This window comes from Clytia hemisphaerica, unplaced genomic scaffold, assembly GCF_902728285.1.
Source record: "Clytia hemisphaerica strain Z4C2 unplaced genomic scaffold, Clytia hemisphaerica genome assembly, whole genome shotgun sequence".
Taxonomy (NCBI): Eukaryota; Metazoa; Cnidaria; class Hydrozoa; order Leptothecata; family Clytiidae; genus Clytia; species Clytia hemisphaerica.
Window position 1 is genome coordinate 378,698 of NW_027103240.1, and position 27,669 is coordinate 406,366.

The 27,669-nt window shown below is 35.7% G+C and overlaps 1 protein-coding gene across 1 annotated transcript; it reads left to right on the top strand.

Annotated features, from left to right (window-relative positions):
• Positions 1-23,773, top strand: LOC136799122 (calcium-activated potassium channel subunit alpha-1-like). The gene is made up of 28 exons (XM_067055851.1): positions 1-497; positions 1,054-1,118; positions 1,669-1,783; positions 2,481-2,595; positions 3,411-3,486; positions 3,898-3,973; positions 4,433-4,516; positions 6,680-6,769; positions 7,323-7,414; positions 7,850-7,960; positions 8,876-9,064; positions 10,437-10,506; positions 10,859-10,924; positions 11,664-11,750; positions 12,422-12,537; positions 12,976-13,044; positions 13,467-13,553; positions 14,989-15,068; positions 15,448-15,580; positions 15,970-16,114; positions 16,882-16,977; positions 17,356-17,442; positions 18,100-18,141; positions 19,189-19,345; positions 20,245-20,451; positions 20,783-20,916; positions 21,723-21,917; positions 22,477-23,773. Exons 1-28 carry the CDS (start codon positions 150-152, stop codon positions 22,714-22,716), a joined length of 3,372 nt encoding a protein of 1,123 aa, XP_066911952.1. The 5' UTR covers positions 1-149; the 3' UTR covers positions 22,717-23,773.
• Positions 23,774-27,669: the final 3,896 nt, after the last annotated feature.

The window sequence follows — 27,669 nt, forward strand, 5'->3', positions numbered from 1 at the left end:
GAAAAATAATCTCCGATGATAAAAATCTGAAGCAAACCGTTTATCTTTATAACGGACTGAAATACTTTACATGGTTTTATATGGAAGAAATTTAAAACAAAAGATCTTGAAAATAAATTTCAACAACGTCATTAAGAAAATTTATAACAATGTCTAGTGATAGCACAAACGGGACTTCACTTTTAATGGGTAATGGCACTACGACGCCGATTCCAGACGGCTTCTGCGACGCTTCAATCGAGCTTGAATTCGGAAAACGTCGATGGTATATGTTTATACTAATCTCACTGGTTATTTGGGTCGGTGGATTAATTTGTATCGTATTGGGCCGTTGTTTACACGCATGGATTTTCAACCGAAGACGTGCCAAAGAGAAATTATACGGTAATAAATCACCTAGTCACGTGTATGTAGAGAATGGAAGTAATTGGTATGTTTTAATGACCAATATGGCGGGTGATTTGGAATCGGGACGCAATTTGGCGGGAAAAATCTTGGTAAGTGAACGGATAAATTCTCTGACACCCTCATTCTCATTTGTTTCTCCGCTAGTACAAGCTTTTGAGTAAATTTAGCTTTATTAATACCAGTGTAACCTTTATGGTGTCCATTTGGTCTTATTCTATACATGAGGACATCTCCTTTTAAAATGGCGACCTCTGTTATCAATAAGATATAAATAAGAAATTTTGCTTTAATTTGGAGAATCATAAAACTTATAAAGCTCATATTCTATTGTCGAATGAAGTTAATGAGTTTTAAAGCTCATATTCAAAAGTCGAACTTAGTCTGCTGCCTGTTTGAAATATTAGATATATCACCTACAAATTCGTTAGAATTAAAAACAAAATTCACAGGCCCTGTGGAATCGGGGAAACTGGGGAGACTTCAGCCTCCCCACTTTTGAGCAAAGCAGATTTTGTTCTCAAATTCCTAGCAAATTTTATCTCATTTTGAGTCTTCAGTCTTCAATATTTAAGGTTGTTTCAGATTCAGATGTACTCTTTCATTGGACATTACCATTAATAACTATCCCCAATTTTATACTTTTAGATTGCGTTATCATTTTTGGCAAATATGGCGGCCTTTGGTATTTACGTTCGACAAACAACAACACAGTAAGTAGATATCATCCCATCATCTATCTAACTGACAGCTACTTCTTCGTCATTTTAATTTTGATGGTGAAAAAGGCCATTGCTGTTAAAATTGTTTCTTGAGGTTTAATTTGGTCCTTCTCATTGATAGACCTTAATATGTCAGAGCAGTGACTTAGTTATCTTCCTAGTCTAATAGATCTTTTCATAAATTACGTCACAAACATCACTTGCTTCGTATTCAAACAATTACCATGGTGATTATGTCCCTTGAGGCATGAAATTATTTTTTTATAAATAGAAAGTAGTTTTAATAAAATCCGCTGGGAGTTCATCATCATGGTAATATTTTCAAAACGTGGCAAGTGATGTTCGTAACGTAATTTATGAAAAGGTATATTAGAAACTTCTACAAAACCCAAAAAAGGAGAAAAAGGAGAAAAGGGTATGTCAACGGGCTAGTTACTCGCTTGGTGCTTGGAAATTTTTCCTAAAAATGCTTCTTTAGTAAATTTTAATAGCCTCATTTGCAGCCTAATAAACATTGCTTTTTTCATTCTTTTTTTTTCAGTCCAGTTGAATATTGTTTCGACTACAAAAAGAACACTGGAGATGAAATTATAGTTGATATCTTCGTCGCTGAACTTGTGCTCTATATTTTCTTCTTATTACACTTTATACTAAGGGTAAGTTGGTATCCAGTCTAGTTGTGTTCTGGCAATATCGTTTCCTTTCTGACGGTTGATCCAGAAGTTAGAAGTCTCCCTCCTATCTACCTTATCGGCCAAAACTTAGTCGGCCTTAATGTTAGTCGGCCTTAAAAATAGTCGGCCTTAAAATTAGTCGGCCCTAATTTTTGTCACCTCGTGAAAATTTAGTCACTAAGGGCCGACTAATAATTAAGTTTTGGCCATTTCTAAATTTTTAGTCGGCCCAAATTTTAGTCGGCCCAAATTTTAGTCGGCCCAGATTTTTAGTCGGCCCTAATTTTAGTCACCAAGCCAAAATTTAGTCACTTAGGGCCGACTAAGTTTTGGCCGATAAGGTATTTGTGGTATACTTGGAGTGACAAACATCTCAGCTTCTATTTACTTACTGCATAGATCAGACTATCCAATCAAAGCTAGCTTTTCGACAAAACTACGAAGGCAAATGCTCTATCTACTGAGCTACCCGACCAGATCTAAAGAAAATGGGAAAATGTCAAATGTGGACCAGAGCACAGGGGCACTCAACACCCCCTTTCAACCTCTCAAAATCTAGTTGAATAAATATCAGTCTATTCGCTTGGAAGGCTGAACGCCGAATAATCACGAGTTTTATCGTATTTAGAAATCTTTTGACCTGCAATATCTAGATAACTTGTTCTCGTTTTTTTCACAGCTCATCTCAGCGACCGATAAATTTTCATTTTGGGCATGGGACATATACACACATATCGATCTATTGACGCTACCCTTAGTCTTTCATACAGATATCGGAAAAACAAGCTGGCTAGGTAAAGAAAGATCTTTTTCTACCCTTAGTCTTTCATACAGATATCGGAAAAACAGCTGGCTAGGTAAAGAAAGATCTTTTTCTACCCTTAGTCTTTCATACAGATATCGGAAAAAAAAAAACAAGCTGGCTAGGTAAAGAAAGATCTTTTTCTACCCTTAGTCTTTTTCATACAGATATCGGAAAAACAAGCTGGCTAGGTAAAGAAAGATCTTTTTCTACCCTTAGTCTTTCATACAGATATCGGAAAAACAAGCTGGCTAGGTAAAGAAAGATCTTTTTCTACCCTTAGTCTTTCATACAGATATCGGAAAAACAAGCTGGCTAGGTAAAGAAAGATCTTTTTTTGTTAAAACCTGTCCTTGAGTATTGATCTGTTGACAAATATTTTTCAAATTAATGCATCCTCGGTCTAGATAATTCGGACCTCTACAACTCGAATTTCCCTTAATTCGAATAAGTTTTCTGGTCCCATTACTTAACAATGTCTTATAAGCAAGTCTTCACACCACAAAATTTTAAAACTCGAACAAGTTTGTGATTCCTGTGCGTGTTCGAGTTAGAGAGACTTTGCTGCAATATCCCTATTCTGCCACACCTTGTTAGATTTTGAGAGTCTCCGGTTATTCAGGACTCTCCATTGTTAGCTACTCTCAGGTGAATAAACGGCGGATGGGGCTCGAATAATCCAGGGGTGGAAAGATTTTCAAATTTTAATAAATCTCCCACGTTTATCAAACGCATTTGCCGGGGATTGTCATAAATACTTTTAAATATCCAAATATCTAAATAAATATTTAAATATAAAATTTTTAGGGTTGCGCTTTCTGAGAATCATTTATGCCCAAAAAGCACCACTAATGTTACATTATCTCAACGTTCTAACTGCAGGGTAAGCATATATGTAGTTTGTTTTTACTGTTAATTTCCTTGAGTAGTAGTAAGTCTGCGACGATATTCGGAGGAGACCCAAAGGCTCCTCTTTCGAAAGCCGTCTACTCGAAGGTCGGAGAGTGCGTCACTCTTTTCCCCTTGATTTCTCCACTTATAATTGTCTATCATGTTGTGAAAATGGTTTCTAACTGCAGTTATCATGAATCGAATCCCACTATTTCCTATTCTAAATGTCAACGAGGCTCAAGTTAAATCTTCAAAACGTGAACTTGATTATTAAAGTCCGTCAAGTTTCATCCTGATCTTCATTGTTTTCGATTGTGAAAATAAAAGACTTATACTCAAAAGTCGTTAGAACGATAATCCAGATGAAACTGGGCGGACGTTATATTTTTTGTGTATTTTACAGACCTAATCTGACAATGGGGTATGTGGTTGGCAAAGTATTTGCATTGATTCTCGCTTCCGCTGGCATTATTCATTTGGTAAGTGGTAAACTTCCATCTTGCCTACAGTAGACTCTTTTTATTTTTACTATCCTCTTTTTCAAACCATATTTCAACGCAAACAAATGTTTATTAGACAAACGTATATACACCCCATCTGAAAGCCTCCTCTTGAACCCTGCAAAGCCCGGGCAAAGCCCTTTAAAATGAGTTTCGGCAATGAACTCCTCTTTGAGGCCGATTCTAATAAGCTGTTCCTTATTTTTTTTCAGTACGCGACTTTTTATAAGAACAAACTATAACTCTCCGATGGCTAAAATATTAAGAACAAGTTAAGAACATTTTAAGGCTTTGCGGACTCTTAAAACACCAGATTCCTAAGGAAAAACTCAAAAAGTTAAAACCATGCGAAGGCTTCAAAAATTTAGAATATTTTTATGAAAAGGGGTGTAATTTGGTGAGAACAAATGCAACCCAATATTTTCTTTCTCTTCTTAGCTGGAGAACACAGGAGATCCATGGGTTGATGGAGATAGTAATCGACAGAAGCTGACCTACTTTGAATGTGTCTACTTTATGATTGTGAGTTATTATACAGAACATTGTTCGGTAAAATACACCAAGAAAGCATCCCTCCAACAAGTTTATTTACCCTTTTATACAGAAAATTGTTCGGTAAAATACACAAAGAAAGCATCTCTCCAACAAGTTTATTTACCCTTTTATACAGAAAATTGTTCGGTAAAATACACCAAGAAAGCATCCCTTCAACAAGTTTATTTACCCTTTTATACAGAAAATTGTTCGGTAAAATACACAAAGAAAGCATCTCTCCAACAAGTTTATTTACCCTTTTATACAGAAAATTATTCGGTAAAATACACCAAGAAAGCATCCCTCCAACAAGTTTATTTACCCTTTTATACAGAAAATTGTTCGGTAAAATACACCAAGAAAGCATCCCTTCAACAAGTTTATTACCCTTTTTACAGAAAATTGTTCCGTAAAATACACAAAGAAAGCATCTCTCCAACAAGTTTATTTACCCTTTTTTATACAGAAAATTGTTCGGTAAAATACACAAAGAAAGCATCTCCAAAAGTTTATTTACCCTTTTATACAGAAAATTGTTCGGTAAAATACACAAAGAAAGCATCTCTCCAACAAGTTTTATTTACCCTTTTTTATACAGAAAAAAATTAATTCGGTAAAATACTCAAAGAAAGCATCTCTCCACAAGTTTATTTACCCTTTTATACAGAAAATTGTTTCGGTAAAATACACACAAAAAGCATCTCTCCCAACAAGTTTATTTACCCTTTTATACAGAAAATTGTTCGGTAAAATACACAAAGAAAGCATCTCTCCAACAAGTTTATTTACCCTTTTATACAGAAAATTGTTCGGTAAAATACACAAAGAAAGCATCTCTCCAACAGTTTATTTACCCTTTTATACAGAAAATTGTTCGGTAAAATACACCAAGAAAGCATCCCTCCAACAAGTTTATTTACCCTTTTATACAGAAAATTGTTCGGTAAAATACACAAAGAAAGCATCTCTCCAACAAGTTTATTTACCCTTTTATACAGAAAATTGTTCGGTAAAATACACCAAGAAAGCATCTCTCCAACAAGTTTATTTACCCTTTTATACAGAAAATTGTTCGGTAAAATACACAAAGAAAGCATCTCTCCAACAAGTTTATTTACCCTTTTATACAGAAAATTGTTCGGTAAAATACACAAAGAAAGCATCCCTCCAACAAGTTTATTTACCCTTTTATACAGAAAATTGTTCGGTAAAATAACACAAAAGAAGCATCTCTCCAACAAGTTTTTATTTACCCTTTTATACAGAAAATTCGGTTCGTTAAAATACACAAAGAAAGCATCTCTCCAACAAGTTTATTTACCCTTTTATACAGAAAAATTGTTCGGTAAATACACAAAGAAAGCATCTCTCCAACAAGTTTATTTACCCTTTTATACAGAAAATTGTTCGGTAAAATACACAAAGAAAGCATCTCTCCAACAAGTTTATTTACCCTTTTATACAGAAAATTGTTCGGTAAAATACACAAAGAAAGCATCCCTCCAACAAGTTTATTTACCCTTTTATGGATTCGGAGGGACTGAAGCGATATGAAATAACCCGCAAAATTAAGGACTTTAGCCGGACCTAATTCGCGAACCCCTCTCTCAGAAAAGTCATAAAAACCTTTCTACTTTCGAACTAACCACATGTGTTTGAGTCCCATGAAAAATGTCACGGATCCTAAGGGTTGGTCCCCTACTAACGATAAAGGTGCTGGTTTACCGTCGCTCTCAGTCAGGGAAAAGAAAGCATAGGTTCGCTATTTAACCCTTTTTTATTACCGAATCGTGGTGCAGTGGTAGAGCATCCGGCTACGGTTCGCAAGGTTGTGGGTTCAACCCCCAGCCGGGTCATACCAAAGATTCTCAAAATGGTACTTGATGCCTCTCTGCTTGATGCTCGGCAATTAAGAGAAGGATCAAGGGTAAATGGAGAAATCCAGGGGAGCAATCCAGGGAGAAAGAGTGGCACCCTCCTCTACCTTCGGATAGATAGCTATCACCCTCGACTTACTGAGTCCCATGAAAAATGTCACGGATCCTAAGAGTTGGCCCCCTACTAACGATAAAAGTGCTGGTTTACCGTCGCTCTCAGTCAGTGAAGAGAAAGCATAGGTTCGCTATTTAACATTTTCTATCACCTTCTTAGGTGACCTTATCGACAGTTGGTTATGGAGATTTTTCATGTAACACATACCTTGGCCGTGTCTTTTGTATGCTCATTATCATCTTTGGTTTGGTAAGTAGCACTCTTCTGATTGGTTCAATTGGTTGATTGAAGAAGTTCTGAAGAAAGAGAAGATAATAATATTCTAAGACCAGTACTGTAGCTAACGGGGCAAGGCTTTGCCCTCAATGTACGTTTTTCTTTTAAGAACAAACTATATAAGAAGATAAGGCTTAGATGGCCAAAATATTTAGAACATGCTTAGAATATTTGCAGGCTTTGCGGACTCTAAAACACCCAATTCTTAGGAAAATGGACAAAAATACTCAAAAAATGGCGAAAATAAGAACATATGCTAACAGCATTTTAGCCTTAAAACTGAAAAAGTTAAGAACATCCGATGGCTTCAAAAAACGCGTATTCTTTTGAGAATTTTCTGATCTATTTTTCAAAATAATCCTTTTACTCTGAATGCATTTTCCGGTCATCTTGAACTTAAATTTTCAAAATCCCACAAGTGAGTTTAGCAAAAAGATTTAAAGGTTTCCCTTGGAACTACATAAGTTTACAGGTAAAATATTCGAACCATCTGATTATCCCTTTAAAAAAACTTTTAATCTTTCAGGGTTTATTTGCTTCATACATCCCAATGATTTTCGACTTCATTTCGTCACATACAAAATATGATCGGAAATTTAAAACAACGCCCGGCAAAAAGTAAGTATACTTCTGTTTGATAATTTCCAAAAGCGCCGCTATATAAAAGACCAAAATCAATCAAAAGTCAATGAGATAATTTCCAAAAGCGCCGCCAGCACCACCGCTCAAAATTGCGAGCAAAATTCATTTGCTTACTCGTTAATTTTAATTTACAAGCTTTTTCACATTGAATTGACATGTGTGGAGCATACTTTGCTTGTATCAGCATAATATAACAATAGGCAGCCATCGTCCTGATATGAAATATGTGTCTGATATGAAACGGGAACACTCATGTAAAAATAGTTTTTTTCAATATGCTTACTTTATTCACTTATCCAAAAGCGTTCGAATGCAAAGATTGTTCTAAATTTGTTCTTAGGCGTTGTAATGAAAAAATGAGCCTCATATTCTTACAAAAAATACTCATGAAAAAACTTTTTTTTCATACAGGCACGTGGTGGTGACCGGACATATTACGGACGAGACCGTGTCCGCATTTGTTCAAGATTTTCTACATCCGGACAGAGCGTTCAATAACACATCTGTTGTATTCTTAGCTCCGTAAGTAAAATCAAATTTCTAGTCTAACAAATGATGGTAGGTATGGTTAGTTAAGTCTACCTCATCAATGGCAGTTTAAAAGAAATCTCCTATAAGGGTAGCCTATACTAGACGTCACGGCTTTTTTCTACGCTGTAACGTCTATTCCACTTTGCGACTTTTTCGAATGTTTTGAGCCCAGGTTTTTGGGCTCTAAACATTCGATTTTTTGACGTCACTTTAAACGTTTGAAGCTCCTGCAGTATCAAAAAAGTCGAACTTGCGTCAAAACACTTGAAAGGCTTCTATTTTTTGAAAATCGTCAAAGTGGAACTCACTAAGAAACGGGATGAAAAACTCCGGTTTTTGGTGAGGTGCTCGCTACTCTGAGGGCTTCTCGGAGTTTATGTGCCAAATGATTTTAGGAGCAGGTTACCTTCGAGAATTGAGTTGAGCCAGAGAGCTTAAGTACTTCAATAACTTCAAAGTCTCTCTAAGGGTTACACAAATTAGAAAATTTTAAAGTAGTCCCTCTAAGGGTCGGAAATTTACGATTTTTAGGAATTTTTTTTGATTTCGAGAGAAAAATTTGTAAAAAAGTCTCTCTTAGGGTATTACATTTTTCAAAAATCGAAGGAAATTATTTCAAAAAAGTCTTTCTAAGGCCGTCTAAGGGCACTTTTTCACTAAAAATTCGGTCTCTCTAATGTCAGTTATTGATTATCCCGTCCGCACATACCCCTCAACCGCCAATCCTAGTACCCCCCAAGTGGTCTTAAAAGGTTTGTTGTTAAGTGTTTGTCATTTAGAACACTTTCGGTCAGCTATCCCTCGGGGGAGAAGACCACAAATAATCATACAACGAGTATACTTGTAGTCGGCAGCGAATGTGTTGAAAAGGATTCCCTGATTATAATAAAAAACATGTTTATTTAGAAACCACCCGACAGTTGTCATACAATCCATCTTGCAACGTTATTTTTCGAAAGTCAGTTATTTCGTTGGTACTATATACAAGCACCACGATTGTGAAAGAGTACAGATGCAAGAAGCAGACGCAGTGATTATTCTATGTGATAAAAAATGCACTAACCCTGATGCGGAGGATGCTGGGAATATTACAAGGTAAGAATTTGGAGAATTTAATTGGTTTATTATTTAACCCACGTGACCCAAGTTAAGAATTAAACCAATCAGCGCGCGTTATACATTCAACTAGATCAGACGCTTTTGCAACGCTCTTCGAAAAAATGGCTGAAAACAAATAAAAACATCAAAATTCATGAAAACAACATCAAAATGGATAAAGATCAGCCTTTCGAAGCAGCCTCACCACCTCAAGCTTGCACGCCGTCAAGATGTACTGAAGACGAAGACCTGGATCGCTTAACATGCAAAAAATGTAAAAGATCAGTTCATTATGAGTGCACACAGTTACCCCTGTATCAACTACAAATATTCGTGACATCCTACAACGATCATTACTTATGTTCAAACTGCGTACGAATAACGAAAAACCTAAGAAATAAAGTAGGGAAAAACACTCAACATATGATGCAAAATGAACTTCAAAAGAAAGACGACGTCATACAAAAACTGAACAATGAGGTCAACACCAACACAAAAACCCGTGATTCCATCAAAAATGACCTCAAAACCTTTCTGGCAGGAAAACTACAAGAGATGGAGGAAAAGACAAGAAGCATGATAAAGGAGGAAATAAAGCACACAGCAGAAATAATAAAGGAAACATCAAAGAAAACATACGCCGAGATTACCAAGAAGCAAAAAGAAGATATAAAATCTGCCGAAGAACAAAAACGGAAGGAAGAAAGTGAAAGGAGAGACGTAGAATCTAGAAAACTGAATATGATCGTTCACGGGTTTCTCGAATATTCAGGCCCAGATAAGGAAAAAGAAGAAAATGGGGAAAAATATGACATATTTCGGTTCCGAGAACTCCTAGATGACATCAATGTTCCAGAAATCAATGTTACTCACCATAGATTAGGAGACAGAAAAACTAAGAATGGCCGTCCTCTGAAAGTCACCCTGCAAAGTCAACATGACAAAGATCTTATCATGAAGAATTTACACATGCTAAAAGAAACTTGCTTCTTTCAGGTAAGTATAACGGAAGATTTCACAATCAACGAACGGAAAAAGATCAAGGAGATGCACGAACAAGCAAAGAAACTCAACAAAAGCAATAACCATAAAGGATTCAACTGGCGCGTAAGAGGAAGCCCAAGAACAAAACTACGCCTCGTTAAAAAATTACAAAACCAAACAAAAATATTTTCAAATTACAAACCAAAATGCTCTACAGAAGAAATCGTCAGCGATTGGGCATTAACAGATGATGATGAATGATTCATTTTGTAAAATAGGCAGTCGAGCTCTATTAGCTTTAAAGCTAGTACAGATTTGTACACATTTTTCGACTTTAAAGAATATATACATTAACATTAACATTAACATATCTCTTATTTTTCAGGGTCATCTTGGTCAAGAAATTCTACCGTCACGTGAGATGTATTGTTCAATTAATGAGAAAAGCTAGTAAAGTAAGAACTTCATGATATTTATTACTGCTTTTTAACAGTTTTTCGAATATATAAATCTAAGTAAGTCCGTGATCGGACGGCTCCTTTAATAGCTGTCTGCTCGGAAGTAGAGGAAGGCGCCACTCTTTCTCATTGGATAGTTTTCATTATGAATCGTCCGGAGATCACAACCTTGCACACTGTAGCTGGATCTTCACCTTTACACTATGGTCTCTTTTGATAACGCTCTTTCTGATTACATAGTATAATGTGTAAATATGCCTTAAATGATTTTTTTCGAGAAGAATATTCAAAAGATATCTTCATAGATATTGCATTATGGGAATATGGAATTAATCTTTTTGTATTTCAGGCACACATTTACAATTGTCCACAATGGAAAGAATCGAATGGTGATGCTATTGTTTGTATTGATGAGGTAAAGTTTAACCAGGAGTTTATTTTTTGTTTCTTCAAACATTGAGGACAAAAGAGTCGTTTTAAATTTTACACCCCCGTGTCACAGACCCAGTAGATCCCTCAATGTAAAAAATATCCGCTAAATTAGCCTAAAATTTTAAACCCACTGGGAATGTGTCCTATAGTCTAGCAAGCTAGACGACTAATTCAGACATAGCAGAAGTAAAGCAAAAAGTAATGGATGGATCAATTTTAGTCATAATGAAATTGATTAAAACTATTTTATACAATCTAAATCCCGTAACGATAATTGTATTATCATATAACACCTACACTACTGTATTTACACGCATTATAAACGACTCCAGTCCATGTGTCATATAGCTTTATCCCATTCGGAAACATTGAATGGAAATAATTGCACTCATAACCATCTCCACTGACGTTCGAAAAATAGATTTTTCATCCCCATTTGATAGAAATGTGTATTCCAAATGAAGGTCTGTGCCTTCAAGCAGGCACTGGACACAGGGGTGCGAGGCTCAAAATATGTGTACGAATCAATTGATTGATCCGAAAAAAAAAATTAGATTAATGTTAAATCCCAGCTGGCACACAACGCTGTTTCAACGTTCACCTAACGTTATATCGACGTTGTAACATATAGGTGGACGTTGAAACAACGTTGTGTGTCAGCTGGGGTAACTCTTTAAGAATTTGATTGTTTGTTATGACAAAGTCTTTATCATTTTCTTCAGTTGAAACTTGGCATAATGGCTCAATCATGCAATGCACCAGGATTTTCAACACTTCTTGCTAACTTATTCGTTATGAGAGAAAATGAGGTTTGTGATTGGCAATTTCTATCATTGTTTGCTCCTATGTGCCTGATAAATGACCCCCTCCTGGCCGTTAGTAAATTTTTCAAATTTTCTCAACCCCTCATACCTCATTAGGGGTTAGGAGTTAATCTATACCCAGCTGGCACACAGCGTTGTTTCAACGTTCATCTAATGTTATATGGACGTTATGAACATTAGATAAACGTTGAAACAACGCTGTGTGCCAGCTGGGTAACTACCTTTTTTTGGGGGGGAGGGGGGGAATAGTGTTATTAAGTGCAATTTTTCAAACCCCGGCAATAAGGTTTTTAAATTTTATAAGACGATTTTCCGACCCCCCTCCCGGGGGAGCTTCAATTACATTTCCTCAAGGCACTTCAAGTAACCCTGTGTATCATTATTTAAAAGATGACTTCAAAAGGACAAACAAAAGTCATTCACCCCCTCATTCATCCTAGTCTTGGGGCTTACAGCTAGACTGAATTTAGCTTCACTTAACTTGTTGACAAAACTTGGTCAAATTTCAGTACAGACAGAAATAGACTCTAAAGCCTATTCACAAATGAGCTCAAGTCTATTCAACTTGTTAGACAATCTTGTCAGGTCTTAACAAGTCTATTATCCATAGTTATGCGCTGGGAAGAACCTATTCTTATTTTTTTTTCGTTCTATAGAACAAACACTACCAAGACAACTGGCGAGAGACGTATTTATCTGGTGTCTCTGTGGAAATGTATTCCACTTTGTTATCAGATTATTTCATTGGAATGTCTTTCCCAAAAGCTGTCGAGTAAGTATATCGCGTGATGACGTGATAGGGACTTTATTTTTGTAACTTGATTACGTGATTTAGAAATTATTTTTCGTGATTGCGTGATGAAAGGTCAAAACGTGATCGTGATTTGAAAACATTTTTGAGCCGTGATACGTGATTTGGACTTTTTCAAAGGGATGCATGATTAGCCATTTTTTTTGCTGATTTTCGTGATCGTGATTGAAGACAAAAAACTGCGTGATATCGTGATCAGAGTTACCACTGGGGGCCTCATTTATAATACGGAAAGATGGGTGATCTGTCATGGCATAACCATTACCGAAGCTTTTACATGCTTAGCCTATCATTAGCAAATGGTCATTCGCTTTACAATTTACAATAAATCAATCTACATTCACTGAGCACTAATTTTTCCTTTTGCCGATTACCAAATTCAATATCTTATAATTTCAGGATTTGCTTCACAAAGTTGAACCTATTGTTAATTGCTGTTGAAGTACACCACAAAGATAAAGGAGAAATGTAAGTCATAGAGATCTTATCAAGTACAATATTGACTCTCTCTGATTCGATCTTCAAGGGACTTCAGGTTTTCTTCGAATTATAGAAAGATTCGAATTACAGAGAGTAATTTATAAGACTTTCCAGCTGAGGGGATCGTCGATGAGGGGATCAATATTTTAGCTCGAATCGTAGAAAGATTCGAATAATAGTTGTTCGAATTAGAAAGGGCCCACTGTATTTTATGAGGCATCTATATCGGCATTTTGAGGAATATAGATTGATACTGTCTTAAGAAGATACTTAAACCCCTGGATATCTGCTTTCAGAGATGGATTTCCTTCCTTTATACCTGCTCTCGGAGAGATTATTTTCCTGGATATCCACTCTCAGAGATGGCTCCCCCACCTAAACATATCACACATAAATCTTTCTTTTCATAGATTTGCGATCAATCCATCTAGTTCGTTGAGACTAACAAAAGGATCACGGGCATTCTTCATATCCCAGGATGCAGATGATGTCTCAAAGTAAGTTGACACTTCCCGCATCCCACCCCGCATACACGCACTGTTCGAACTTGTCCTTTTTTCCGAAACATTTTTAATTACCTTATTACACGAATATTACTAGGCAAGTATTCAACGGCCTTGGAATTAACACTCCAAAAATTAACAAAAATGTTATTCATGAATATTGCCCTTAGCCTTATGTATTACAATGAAGTGAATACAATCGCTCTCATAGTGTTTTCTGACCAGCCACCACAAATTTTATTGCTTTTTCAAGGACACCACGTCTGGTTTTAATTAAGGGGGTTTTTATTAACACGAAATTTTTCAGTTCGTGTTAATAAAATGACTAAAGTCTGTCTCAAAATAATTTGCAGCTGGAGAAAAAATGGCTGTAACTTTTGATAGAATTCGAATCAAGTTGCGATTTTGTGCTCGTTAAAAAGATATTCGTGAATGGAATATTATCAAGTAAAAAATTTGAGAAAAAAAAGGATCGAAAGTTGATCGACAAAAGGCTGTTTTTTTGTCTTTTTTTACTACTTTATAGAGTCAACCAGCAATAAACTTTGTTTGATATCTTTTGATTGAATGAATATTTTTGAAAAAATTTTCGACAGTGATGATGATTTAAGATTGAAGAATCACTCCTGTGAAAATAGTAATTATACCACATTTCTACAAGAAATTGATTTTTTTCTTCTTCATTTTTCATTTTCATTTTCCTTTTTTTCCTCAATTTTTTTACTTGATAATATTCCACTCACGAATATCTTTTTAACAAGCACAAAATCGCAACTTGATTCGAATTTTATCAACAGGTACAGCCATTTTTGTCTCCAGCTGCAAATTATTTTGAGACAGACTTTAGTAATATTCGTGTAATATAAGGTAGCTTCAAAGGTGTTACTTTTTATCAAGCCCTGGGGGGAGGCACTTAAGGTAAAATGACCTACCGCACGTGCAGCCCTTAGGGGTATATTTTAAAGCTTCCCAAAGTGCTCTGTCAGGGTCAAAATCAGCAAAGATGAGAAAAATTAAACCTCTAAGTGTGTAAAATTTCGAAAATCTGACCATATTTTGCCTGGAAATGGTCAAAAAATATAAGGGTAGACTTTTCGCTCAAATTTGCTCAAATTTTGCACCTTTTTCTCTGCACTGTAAGGTTTCCGATTTCAAAGACCTAATTTTGGGCCGCACGTACGGTCGTTTTTGAATCGAGTGCCCCCAACCTCTCGGGTATCAAGCCTTTTAAAATTAAATAGCAAGGTATACGTTCTTTTATTAGAACCAGAAAATTCAGACTGACACTCAGATGTTACTACGGATTGAAAGAGAGCTTCAAAGTCTTCATTTTGTAGAAAATAAATGAGTCAAATCTTTTAAATTTGAATATAACGAGACACAATATTTATTACTTAACAATATTTAAAATCCTATTACCTGTGTTTAGAGCTCGTTTTTATTGTGATCGATGTCACACAAATCATACGAGTTCGAAACGCATGCTTCCAAAGTGCAAGTGTATGTCAGGTAAGTTCATCAAAATTATTTAGGAGTTTACTAGGGATAAAGATTGGAATTTGATCTGAGTCACAGACCTCTACAAAACCGCAAGTTAATAAGGAGCTCGTATAATACAAAGTTTCTTTGCTAGATGTGATTTAAGCGTATAGCTTTAAGGAACGCAATCTCCCTTTAACATTTCCCTAGAAGAGAAGCTCTTCGAATACATAAACTAAATGACTGTGTAACACCTATCGTTTTCAAAATATTTATTTTAATAATGATGCCTTAGCTAGAAAATTTTATGGTTCTGTTTGTCAATTATAACACGTCATTTGAAATCAACCCATCTCAAAATTTTCAAGTTTTCTGCTACCAAAGTCATCATTCTCCGCATCATTCTTAGGTAGTTCAAGTAATGTGTCATTAGAGGGATCCTTCGAAAATTTAAAGAAAGATCACTCGACAACTAACGGCAAAAATCACGTGACTGTTTCCCTTGACAACCCAGGGTACAACAACAAAGTTACCATGAATGGGTGAGTAGTGTTACGTCATAACAGTGTCCATTTAACGTCAGAAGACACACATACCCTGCACATGAAATTATATTTTTAGTCGGGAAATTTGTCGGTAAACATCGGGGAAACATTTAAAAATCAGGGAAATCTGTACAAAAAAAGGAGAAAATTCACTAGTCACACAAAAATAGCGTTATTTCATTCATTCACGCAATCAAAAAGTGGATTTTCAGATGTCCACGCAAGTTTCTTCAATTCACGCATTCACGCAACTAAAAAAGCCCCATTCACGCATTCACGCAAACCACTGGCAGGGACCCATTAAACGACTACAAGCTTCCCTGAGCGGTACAGTAATAGATACAAGACTGTAATTTTATAATTTTGGTTCTCTCTATCTTTTTCAGAAAAACTTTGAACAAATTCAACAGTAGCAGCATGAAAAAGAAGACATTACCACCATTAGATTATAAGAACAGTAAACGAGAAATGTTTGATGAGACTGGAACATTCTTTTGGTGCCCTGAAAAATTACTTGAAGACGCCATTATGGTAAGTAGTTGATATTGTTGCTAAGACACGCCCCCGGGGGGGGGGACTTTAAGTAAAAATGGGTGCTGGATGTGTGCGGACGGTAAGGGTCAGTTTTTACACCTCTCTTGCAAAAATCAGAAAATTCGAAATTGGTCTACAAATAAAACAGCCGTAATGACGACTGCAAACGTCGGTAATTGTCATTTTTGAATAGCGAACCATTATGCAAACATCTTTATCGCGGTCAACCTTTCTTAATATATCTAACATAAAATTTAAAAGAGTATACCCTAGTTAGTGCGAGCGCAAACGCAAACCAAATCGGGAAATCAAATTGGAAATATCGGGAAATCGAACCCGACTATCGTGATTAATCATACTTGTATCGGATTTACGCACAATCACAAATGAAAACACTGATTTTAAGAAACTCCATAACCGGAGTTTAACTAGTGCATACGAGAAGTAACTCTTGAGCTTAAAGCTGAAGACCAGAGGTGGATCTTCAACCTTTCCCAAGGAACAAAAAGTGAAGCCTTAAGATTTGCGCTGTATTTCCGGGTTACGGATTGAATCTAGCACTTTCTTTGTTTCCGCATTCTACATTTTCAAATGTTACTTCCAATCTAGCATTTCTATGAAAACCACTCGGGTCGCACTACTTATGAAGGAAAAGTGGTTTAAAATCCTACATAATAGGACATTCGACAATCCTGCTGCTATACCTTATTGAGTATTTTAGCTCCTAGAGTAATATTTAATTAAAATCAATCTTTCCTTTGCAGTCATTAGAAGTAGCAGAACAAGAGATGTTTGATGGCCACGTGGTCATTTTGGTCATTTCTGATGTTCGTGCACCTTCACTTGGATTACAACAATTGGTAAGAAATCAAAGATCTTGATCAATATTTTAATGTTATCTGTAGACAGGAGACCCGTCCTATATTTTTATAATCGGATGTATGTATACAGGGACGTTCTCGACCTTCAGGCAGATTTTATATTTTGTATTTAAAAACTTTACAGTAGGAAATTTTGAATTATATTTTTCGTCAGCGATTTCGAACATCCTATTATATCCAGCTTTAAAGAAGGGTGTCGAAATTAGATGAGGGATGTCGATAATAGACCAACCTATAGTAAATATTTTGACGCTGCAAAGGTTGATCCCCAGATTCACAAAACAACGAGTATGTAATACAAAACTTACGGTATCAGATTTCTTTCTAGTTATTCCATCTTTAATTTTTCGTTTGTAGATTCAGCCATTGAGAGCGAGCAACCAACCATACGAAGACCTAAAGAAAATCATCATTTTGGGAGATGATAAATTCTTAGCAAGAGAGGTAAGAGAATCTTACGAGAGATATATATTAGGATTCCACAATATTTTTTTCTTGGTATAATGCCGTTCATTCTTAGATATCAAGTTTCTTGGATCCAGTTTATCACTTTCATTAAATTGGATAAGTCAATTAAAATTGTTAGTTCGAAGCTCAAATAATAAGGGAAGGTTAGCACCAATGTCGAGATTTTAAAAATATTTTAAGACCATGTTCACACGTTACTGTTCAATTTCGCTCCCGTATGATTTTTGTTACGTGTCAAATGTGTTCATATTGGTTTCGTAACGTTTGGAGCAAGAAAACGGAGCAGTTCCGTTCCGATGAAAAAAGTGGAGCGAAACCGTTTCGATCTGTTTTTCTTTGTAACGTCTGCTTTTTTGACGTTTTGAATTTTCACGTTCACACTTGTTTCGGAACCGTTTCGTTTCGTTTCGGAATGGAACAGTAACGTGTGAACATGGTCTAAGGTTTTGTGGAATCTAAAACTCCCAAATTATTAGAAGATCGTGAAATTAAGGTGATTTTATAAGAGCATTTTAGGCTTTAAACTCTTAAAGTTAAGACAATTTGAAGGCTTTAAAACTTTTGGATGTTCTTATAAAAAACCTTTATTCCTATCCAGGAAGATTTTCAACTTAATCTGTTCTTTTTTCATAGTGGTCAACAATCAACACATTCCCAGATGTTCATATAGTCACTGTAAGTTAGGCGGGACCAATTTTATATGTGTTCTACGGGAAGATCGTTAGTAAAATATGACTCGGTCGGTCGGTAAAATAAAAATAAGATTTTCATTAATCAATGAAGGTAATTAGGCTTTAAGTAATATTTTCAAATAATCCTGGTCGAAAATTCATCATTCATCTTTGATGGAGTTTGTAATAGAATAGCATTCATGATTCTAGATTCTTTTCAACTTTTTAAAAGTGTTACTAGTGTGACTAGTATTAGAATCTGTGGCATAGGAAATTCAATATTATTATTTTTTCGTTTGCAGCAAATGCTGGGTCGGTCACGCCCGTAGAACAACAAATTAAATTGACCATATAGATTTTATTTAAAATTTTTATAATTTTTTTACTTGTATAAAACATATAGTTTAGATCTTAGGGCAAAGTTTGGAAATTTACAAACGAATTATCTAAAAAGATTCTTGTAGAGGTTTTTGCTGTTGCTACGTTCTAAAATAATAGTTGGAAAGCTCTCCTGGTAGCGTTGTTAGGGTAACAGCACGCCGCGGTGAATCTTGAAATAATCACTAATCACCACAATTTATTTCTTTGTACGATTTTCAATCCCATTCCATCCTTCTTTGCCTTAATTGTTTTTACACAATTGATTACATACTATATAGTGACCGTAGTGCAGTGGTAGAGCACGTGGCTACGGTGCGCAAGATCCTAGGTTCAGTCCTCGACCGGGTCATACCTAAGACTTCGTACTTAGTAAAAATGGTACTTGATGCATCTCTGATTCGTGCTCAGCAATTAAGAGAAGGATCAAGGGTAATGGTGCCCTCTCCTACCTTCGGGTAGATGGCTATCGAAAGAGGAGCCTTCGGGTCGCCTCCGACTGCAGTCGCAGACTTACTTACTTTACTTACAATATCAAAAAACAAGTATGATTTTCCAATCATTCCGAAATGAATTGTGGGATTGAAAGTCGTACAAATCTTTAGCTAAAAGAATTATGACGCTGGCGTTGCTACGGCAATTTGTTTTGACCATGTGATTCTTTTTTTTTTAGGGTTCACCGTACAGCCGAGTGGATTTAAGGGCAGTGAACGTGCACACAGCGGATATGTGTATTTTGTTATCACCCTTTAAAAATGTGGTCTTTGAGCAAGAAGAACATGAAGCTATGTCAGATAAAGAAGTGATTATGGTCGCTCTCAATTTGAGAGGTAACGGGAGTTATTCTTTTATACTCTTAGGTTCCAAATAAACGCCCCCCACCGCTTGTTAAATTTTCCAACCCTCCGGACCTTATTAGGACCCCCTGTTTATTAATCTTTAAGAATAGTTTCAGTTGGCAAAAAGAAGTCCCCTTATTTTGCTTTAAAAAGCCTGATTTTAGCCTATATTTACCATATTTTTGGGTTTTCAGAAGTACAATTTCCAACCCCCCCCTCCGGCAATTAGGAATTAGGTCCCCCCATGTTTAAACATAAAAAGCAATGTGTAACCAAATCAAAATAAAACATAACACATTTTTCCTATAACGATATTTCGACCTCCGTGCCTTTTTCAAGTTCATAGGTTCAAGTATTTTCACTTTTTAGCGGATACTAAATTTACATGAATCGCAATCGAAATACTTTTTTCAAAGGGAAATCAAATATTACGGATTTCTTACGCGCATTTTGCGTGTATTTTCGTGAATTAAGAAACTTTAAAGCTCGGTACTCACTTGTGCAAAAAATATCGCGTCTAAATGCGCTTAAGTGCGTTTAGTGAACGTATTCACTAAAAAGCAAAAATGTTTTCGACCCACTTATTAAGCGCACATAGACGCACTTAAACCCGATTTTTTGCACAAGTGATTACCAAGCTTAAGAGGAAGACTGATGGGATAAAGAAGAACGCATGTAAATTGTAGCTTGACAAGCAACGTGTCAACCCTTAATGAAACCATGAATTAGACAAATCTTTTACTATAGGCAGGGGCAGTAAAATTTTGTAGTTTTTTTGGAGTTTTTTTGCGATTTTAGATCCATACATGATTTTCTGCGCGTATTTAATTTAGCGATTATAAATCGGTGAAAAAATTTAAACTGTATTAAATTCTTGTTTTTTTTTTCAGCAATGACATTTGACAATATCAGTAAATCAACTTTAACCTCACCAGTGCCTTATGACGAGCTACCTTCATACAAATCGAATTTCAACGTACAAAATTCTTTCGATATGTTATACTCGGAAAACGCTTTGATGGCAATCGGAACATGCAATTTAGATACGAACGGTGATACCATTACAGGAGAAAATATACGTATGATAACTGAGCTAGGTGAGTTTTGTACATACAATTTGACGCTCTCTAATTCGACATTGTTTTACTATCGAAAAGCCTTAAAAATCGAATTAGAGAGAGGCAACTGTACTTAATAATGAAATGAAAATCATTCCAGTTTTGCCACACTCTTTATATTTTCAACTGCAATGGGGTTTCTACATATAGGAACAAATGTTCACTTTCTTGAAATTTGAAGGCAAACTACTTGAAGTTTATAAGGTAATGCACATTTTGTCTGCCAGCAACTATCTTAATAATAATGAAAACGAAATATCATGTTGGTCTATATCAACAAATTTTCATTTAAAATTGACTCTGATTTCAGTATACGATTCGAACACTTTATATTTGGACGACGAGAGACAGTCGCAATGTTCCTCGGAAGGGATTTGGATGACTCAATCATATGCTTGTGGCTCTGTATTCACTGTATCTGTTCTTGATTTCCTCGCTAGTGCGGTAAGTTGTTATTAAGGAGATAAAACATTAAGGGGATAAGTTATCAAGTTAAGGGTGTTTGAATCTGAAGGACTTTGGATGACTCAATCATATGCTTGTGGTTGTGTATTCACTGTATCTGTTCTCGATTTCCTTGCTAGTGCGGTAAGTTGATATTAAAGAGATAATAAATATTAAGTTAAAATGAAGGGTTTGGATTTGAAGGAATTTGGATGACTCAATCGTATGCTTGTGGTTCTGTTCTTGACTTCCTCGCTAGTGCGGTAATCGAATACAGTGGAGTCTCTTCAACTCGAAGCTCTATAACTTAAATGTCTCCTTAACTTGGACAAGTTATATGGTCCCTTCATTTAACAATGCCTTGTAAGCCTTACTCCATAACTCGAAGTTTCCTTAACTCGAACATATTTGTGTTCGAATTATGGAGACTCAACTGTAGTAGATTGACTACACTTACGTTCGGTTTTCACTACATCTCTTTTCTCGGCTTCTTAGACTTCGCGCAGTAAATTGGCATTAAGGAGATAATCAATCTAAAGCTTTATCTGCCTTGGTAGTATGATAAAAAAAGCCTGTGTTTTGATTTCGATCTTTAAATCTCTTTAGACTACTTGAGGATATTTAGAACATAAAATCAAACTCTTATCTTGGGTAACTTAACCCTAGTAAGGTCTAATTTTGAGACCTCCCATTTATTGAAAAGGAATAATAGAATATCCTAAAACATGCTCAACTACCATAGCAAGTGTCAAACTGTCTTCAAAAAAAGGTGTAAAATTTAATGTATCTCATCTGTTTATTATCAGACGTACTTCAATCAAGATACGCTGACCTTGGTCTTGAATCTGGTAACCGGAAGTGTCAACCCGGAACTTGATAAAATCCTAGCGGAAGGAAAGAAGCCGGACGGTGTATTAGAAAACGAAAGTATCGCAGCAACAAGAAATAGATGTCGTGTCGATCAATTATCGTTGGATGACCCACACTTTGCTGCAATGGGGGTAAGTAGTGAGGTCAAGTTGTCAGTAGCGAAGACAAGAGGTCTTCAAAATTTGTGTAGGAGAGAAGAGTTTTACGACGTTGTAATTATATATTCATGATACAAAAAGATGATTACTACACGTTTTTATAAGAACAAACTATATAAGAACATAAGGCTTCGACAGCCAAAATGTTAAGAACAAGCTAGGAACATTTTAAGGCTTTATGGACTCAAAAAACCGATTTCTTAGGAAAATGGGTAAAAATGGTCAAAAAATGGCAATTATAAGAACATTTTAAGAACATTTTTAGGCTTAAAACTCAAAAACATCCCAAGGCTTCAAAAATCTTGGATGTTCTTATAAAAAACGTGTATTTAATAAGAATCTGCTCTGCTTAAACAAATTTTATGCCCCTCTTATCTACCTACTTGTACTAAGTTCAAGTAACGCTTTTTGGGACACATTATATAATCAACGCATTCAATGTTCTGAGATCCAGCAATCCGTGGAGTCATTATGTAATTCTTATTTTGTCAACTTTAGCGCGTCAAACTGAATTCCATTTTTGTCATTTTAGCGCATCAACGAATACGGCGATTTATTTGTCAAATCAATTCAAGAACACAACATGCTGTGCCTTGGACTATACAGGCTACACACGAACAGTTCCAAAACAATGTCGCTGAACACTCGCTATGTTATAACATTCCCCAGTCGGGACATGAGGCTCGAGCCGACAGACCGTGTTTTTGTTCTGATGCAGTTCAAAGAAGATAAAGGTGATTTTTATACCTCAAGTGAAGATAGTCAAATGTAGTTTGGATTTAGAATAAAGGATGAAAGAGGATTTACGTTGTAAATGGCATGGGGACCACGCTACGTTGTGTTAACGTCCATCCAACGTTATTAGATGATCGTTAAATGGATGTTGGTTTGAAGTTTTATGCCGATGACATTATGGTACATTGCTTAACTCGCACATAACGTTGTTTCAACGTTTATCTATCGTTCACAACGTCCATATAACGTTGGATGAACGTTGAAACGTTTCGTGCTAACTGAGGAAAGAATTCAATCTTATGAGGCAAATGTGAGATTTTTTGTCAAGACAAGCAAACAAAATTTGTGCCAGATAGGATTGCTATTGGATACAGATAGTCACACTTACCATAGACTTACCCCAATTCGCTATTGATCATTGATAATGCAACTGAAAACCAAATTGGTAGAATTTTGAGTTAAAATCCTCGGGAACTAATATAATATTTGATAATTTTAGCCAAGATAATAAGTTCGCGTTCTTAAAATTATATAATTTTTGTAGATTTAAATGAGGGATTGACCGCATATATTATCTTCTAAATTTCAAGGAAACTTTAGGTAAGCAATGGATCACTATTTCTAAATTTATTAATTACAATAAATATAAAACAATTGAAGAACTCCCCCAAGCGGGGGGCCTCGTTAAACTGGGATACACAAAATTTCATCTAAAAACATCATCTGGGTATCAAAGGATAGCAAGAATTTGTCTCAAAAGGTTTATAATTGTTATATTCAGAAGTTTTGAGGTTAAATCAAATATTATTTCGAAATCTATTTTTCTTAATTTCAACTTTTTTAGAAATTTAGTAAAAGTTGTGTTTTTACTATTTTTTCATAATATTTTTCTATAGATATTCTTTAACTTATTTCCTCAAACAACAAACAGCAATTTTATTTTCAAAAATTGATTTGTTATTTTTTCTCGAATTTTTTTGTAATATTATTTCCCCTTGATAATTTATTGTTTCCAGTTTTTTTGTAGATTTTGTAGTTAAAACCTGTTTCGGTTATGTAAAATAGCGTTAGAGAGAAGAAACTTTGTAAGAAAATACGACTGTTTCAATCGTTCCCTGATATTAAAAGTCCATCCGCTTCAAGTGGAACATACACGCATTTTTTATAAGAATACACTTTATAAGAATGTCCATGATGAAAATGGCCAAAATTAATAGCCGTCCCCCCTACGCTTATTAATTTTTGGGAAAATGTTTTTGAAGTTCCTTCTTTTGTCCTACTTCTGCTGTATTAGCCTCCTTTTCAAACATTTTCCACCCAGGACATTTTTATACCAACCCGGGGTGGGGGGTGCTTATTGAGTTTTGAGATTTTTTGCAACCCCCCCTCCCTGCTTATTCCAATCCCCCCGGCTATTAGGTACCCGAGAGTACATAAATGTTGAATCTAGTCTGAATTAGGATCCTAACCTAAGAATACTGTAAAAATATTAAAGGATGATTTTCCCAAAAAAGTTAAGAATATCCATGACGAAATGGATTTACACCATTCTTATAAAAAAGCGTGATTCGATAATTTTTTTCAAAAATTAAGATGAAAATTAAGAAGAAAAAAAAAACCTTTTACAGTAGCGTAGACAAGGGGGGGGGACAGCAAAATTTGTGTAGGAGAGCAGATTCTTATGACACATTAATTATCTTTTTATATCACGAATAGATAAAGTCTGTCTCGAAATAATTTGCAGCTGGAGACAAAAATGGCTGTAACTTTTGATAGAGTTCGACGGGCGCAAAATTTGTGTAGGAGAGCAGATTCACGAATAGATAGTTACAGTTTCATAAAAATCTGTTCTCCTACACAAATTTTGCGCCCCTCCTGTCTACGCTACTGCTTTATCCTTTGATGATAGAAACTTTGTTTGCCTGGAGTCAAAAAGCCCCGTTTAATTGCTGTATAGTAGGGGGCCAAGCCTGGGGGCCAAGCCTGGGGTCCCGTGACATCTTTTTTACGACCTAACATTTTTTGTCTATTAAGGCCTGTTTCCATCGATCGCGCGAGCGTGCACGCTGGGCCTAAATTCTTAAAATAGAATTTCGGCCTAGCGTGCACGCTCGCGCGATCGATGGAAAGAGGCCTTCACAAAGAATGTATGGACTCACATAAACACCTAATTCCCAGGAGATTGCACAATAAAACTCAGAACATGGTAAAATCAAGAACATTTTAAGAATATCTTTAGGTTTAAGACTCAAATACACATTGTTGTTTTTATAAGAACATTCAAAATTTTTGAAGCCTTCGGACCTTCGAATATTCTTAACTTTTAGAGTTATAAGCCTAAAATTGTTCTTAACATTTTCTTATTTTCACCATTTTTGAGCATTTTTGCCCATTTTTCAAAGAAACCGGCTGTTTTAGAGTGCGGCAAAGCCTTGAAATATTTTTAACTTGTTCTTAACATTTCGGCCATCGAAGCCTTATGTTCTTATATAGTTTGGTCTTATAAAAAAATGTGTAGTTAAGAACATCTAAAGGCTTCAAAATTTTTACATGCTCTCATAAAAAAACATGTATTTTAAACTGGAATATGGTTTTCAGTGCTTATCAAGCATTGATATGTGAAGTAATATTCAAGATTGCCACTGGGCGAAATAAGAGATTTCCAATCCTGGAAATATTTTGAAAATATGATATTTCCGTATACGTTAGTAAATATCGAAATATGACTTTTCTATATATTTCCAAAGTTTAAGATATATTACTAATATATATGGAAATATCAGTCATATTTTCAAGATATTTCCAGGATTAGAAATCTCTTATTTCGCCCAGTGTGCCATTTTTCCTATTCTAACCTATTCTAAACAATTTTTATAAACAACCATGGTGGAAAGGCGTTTTGAAAACAGCAACAAACACACACTTCTGTCAATCTACGTAAATTGCGGCTTCAAAACAGCACGGCCAGCTCTATAAAATCGAACGTGTGCAACGGCCCGTTTAATCTTTGTAAACAAACGGCCCGAACACCGTTTAAATGCCTCGCTCTATTGGTCAAGCGTGTTGAATGAAGGCTATTAATTGGCTATCACACTTCTATTGTTTACTTAATAATCATTCACGCGTATCAATTAACATAAATTATGCAGAAAGTATAAACAAAGGAAATGAATTGATTGCTTTGTTAAAGAGACAATGGATAGTCAATGATTTTGATTGAACTTGGCTATAATTTTGATTGTTATGTTTTATGGAGCGAATAGTTTTGTTGGCTTATTTATAAGGCGTGTTTTTTGAGGTTATAAATTTTATCATTCTTTCCCAAATAGTATTTCGAAATTAGGATGGGGGTCTTGTCTATATTAAATGATTTTAAAATAGGTTACACTAAATCCAAAACGGGTTTTAACCTATTGGCGCTTACCAAGTTTAGCTTTCTCTGAAATTTATATGAGACGGATTGTAAATGGAATGTCTCTAGCGCGTTATTCAAAGAATCAAAGATAGAAAGTTAATATTTTGATGCTAAGCTTAATCATATAATTATAGCATACATTTGGTTTTTTACAATTATTCTGAGACTTATGAATATCAGTTTAATGAAATTCTCCGACTCCCAAGTATGCAACAGTAATTACCTATTCATTAATGAATTTTCAATAGCGCACCGCGCTGAATCTAAAAATAGATTTTATTTTTGACATAATCATTACTCTCGATGTGTTTGTACGAGTTCCAATCCCATCAACCTTTGCGTTAATCTCTTTTGCACGCTAATTGCATCGTTTGACAAAAGATATATAACAGCTTGCACGTATCTTTAATTGAGCCGCGTTGAATCGAGGGATTGCAACTCGTACAAATGTCAAAAAAAGTGAAAAGTAATAATTATGACGTATGCGTTGCGGAGTTTACCTTAATCGATTCCTAATTATATAAAAATATGTATGTCGTGTTTTGAGATGACACTCTTTCACTGAGTCTGGCCTACATTTGTTAGTTGTGATTTGATTGTTTCGGCGTTCATCCAAGAACTTGGATGATTGCCATGGTTACTTTTGTTCTCATTGAATGCTCACTGAATAGAACCGTTATTTGTCGTCACAGTGTCACAGTGTAATACAGGGTGTCCGGAAAAAAAGTATCGAGTTCGAACATGATTCTGAGTAGAATTAACTTTCTTTAAAATTTCATGACGTTAAAGTTATTGAGAATTGCTGTTTGTAAAAGTTATTCATAAAAGATGTCCCATGACAATTAATATGAGACAGAGAGAAAATTTGATAAACATTGCAAATTTAGTGAAACACACACAAGAACTTTCTTTCTATAGAAGTGGTACGACTCGATACTTTTTTTCCAGACACCCTGTATTCATACACTGTGATTCTCAAGGTAGTTAGCCGCTAACAACAAATACTAAAGGCTTGGGGACACGAGAAGTTTTTTTCGCGATGGTGCTATGCAACATGCTCTATCCCACCAATAAATACGAATCAATTTTGCTTCATTGTCCCATAGGGACAAAAGTGAGAGAAGCACAAATGTTATTTAAAGAAAATGGGGTGGAGACACGAGAAAGCGTTTCAGGTTGGTGGGATGGAACATGTTGCATTGCGCCAACCCCGGGGGGGGGGTACTAGGGCAAGATGGGTTACGGGGATGCTCCGCTGGTCAGGGTACCTTTTTAACCTCCACGAGTCCCAGGTATGGTCGCAAAAACACCAAAATAGAAAAATCAGTCCCACGTAGGGTATTTTTGGAAAATTTGGGGAAAAAGTAGAAAATTTGAGAAAATTTTGGAATTTCAGACCCATTCAGGGTCACTTTTTTCGCCAATTTCGAGTCCCACGTAGGGTCCATTTTTCGAACCACAGCGGAGCACCCCCGTCGGTCGACAAGGGTAGTACCCCCCCCCCCCCCGGGGCACCAACGCGAAAAAAACTTCTCGTGTCCCCAAACATTAATAAAATTCCTTGGTGTGGTGATA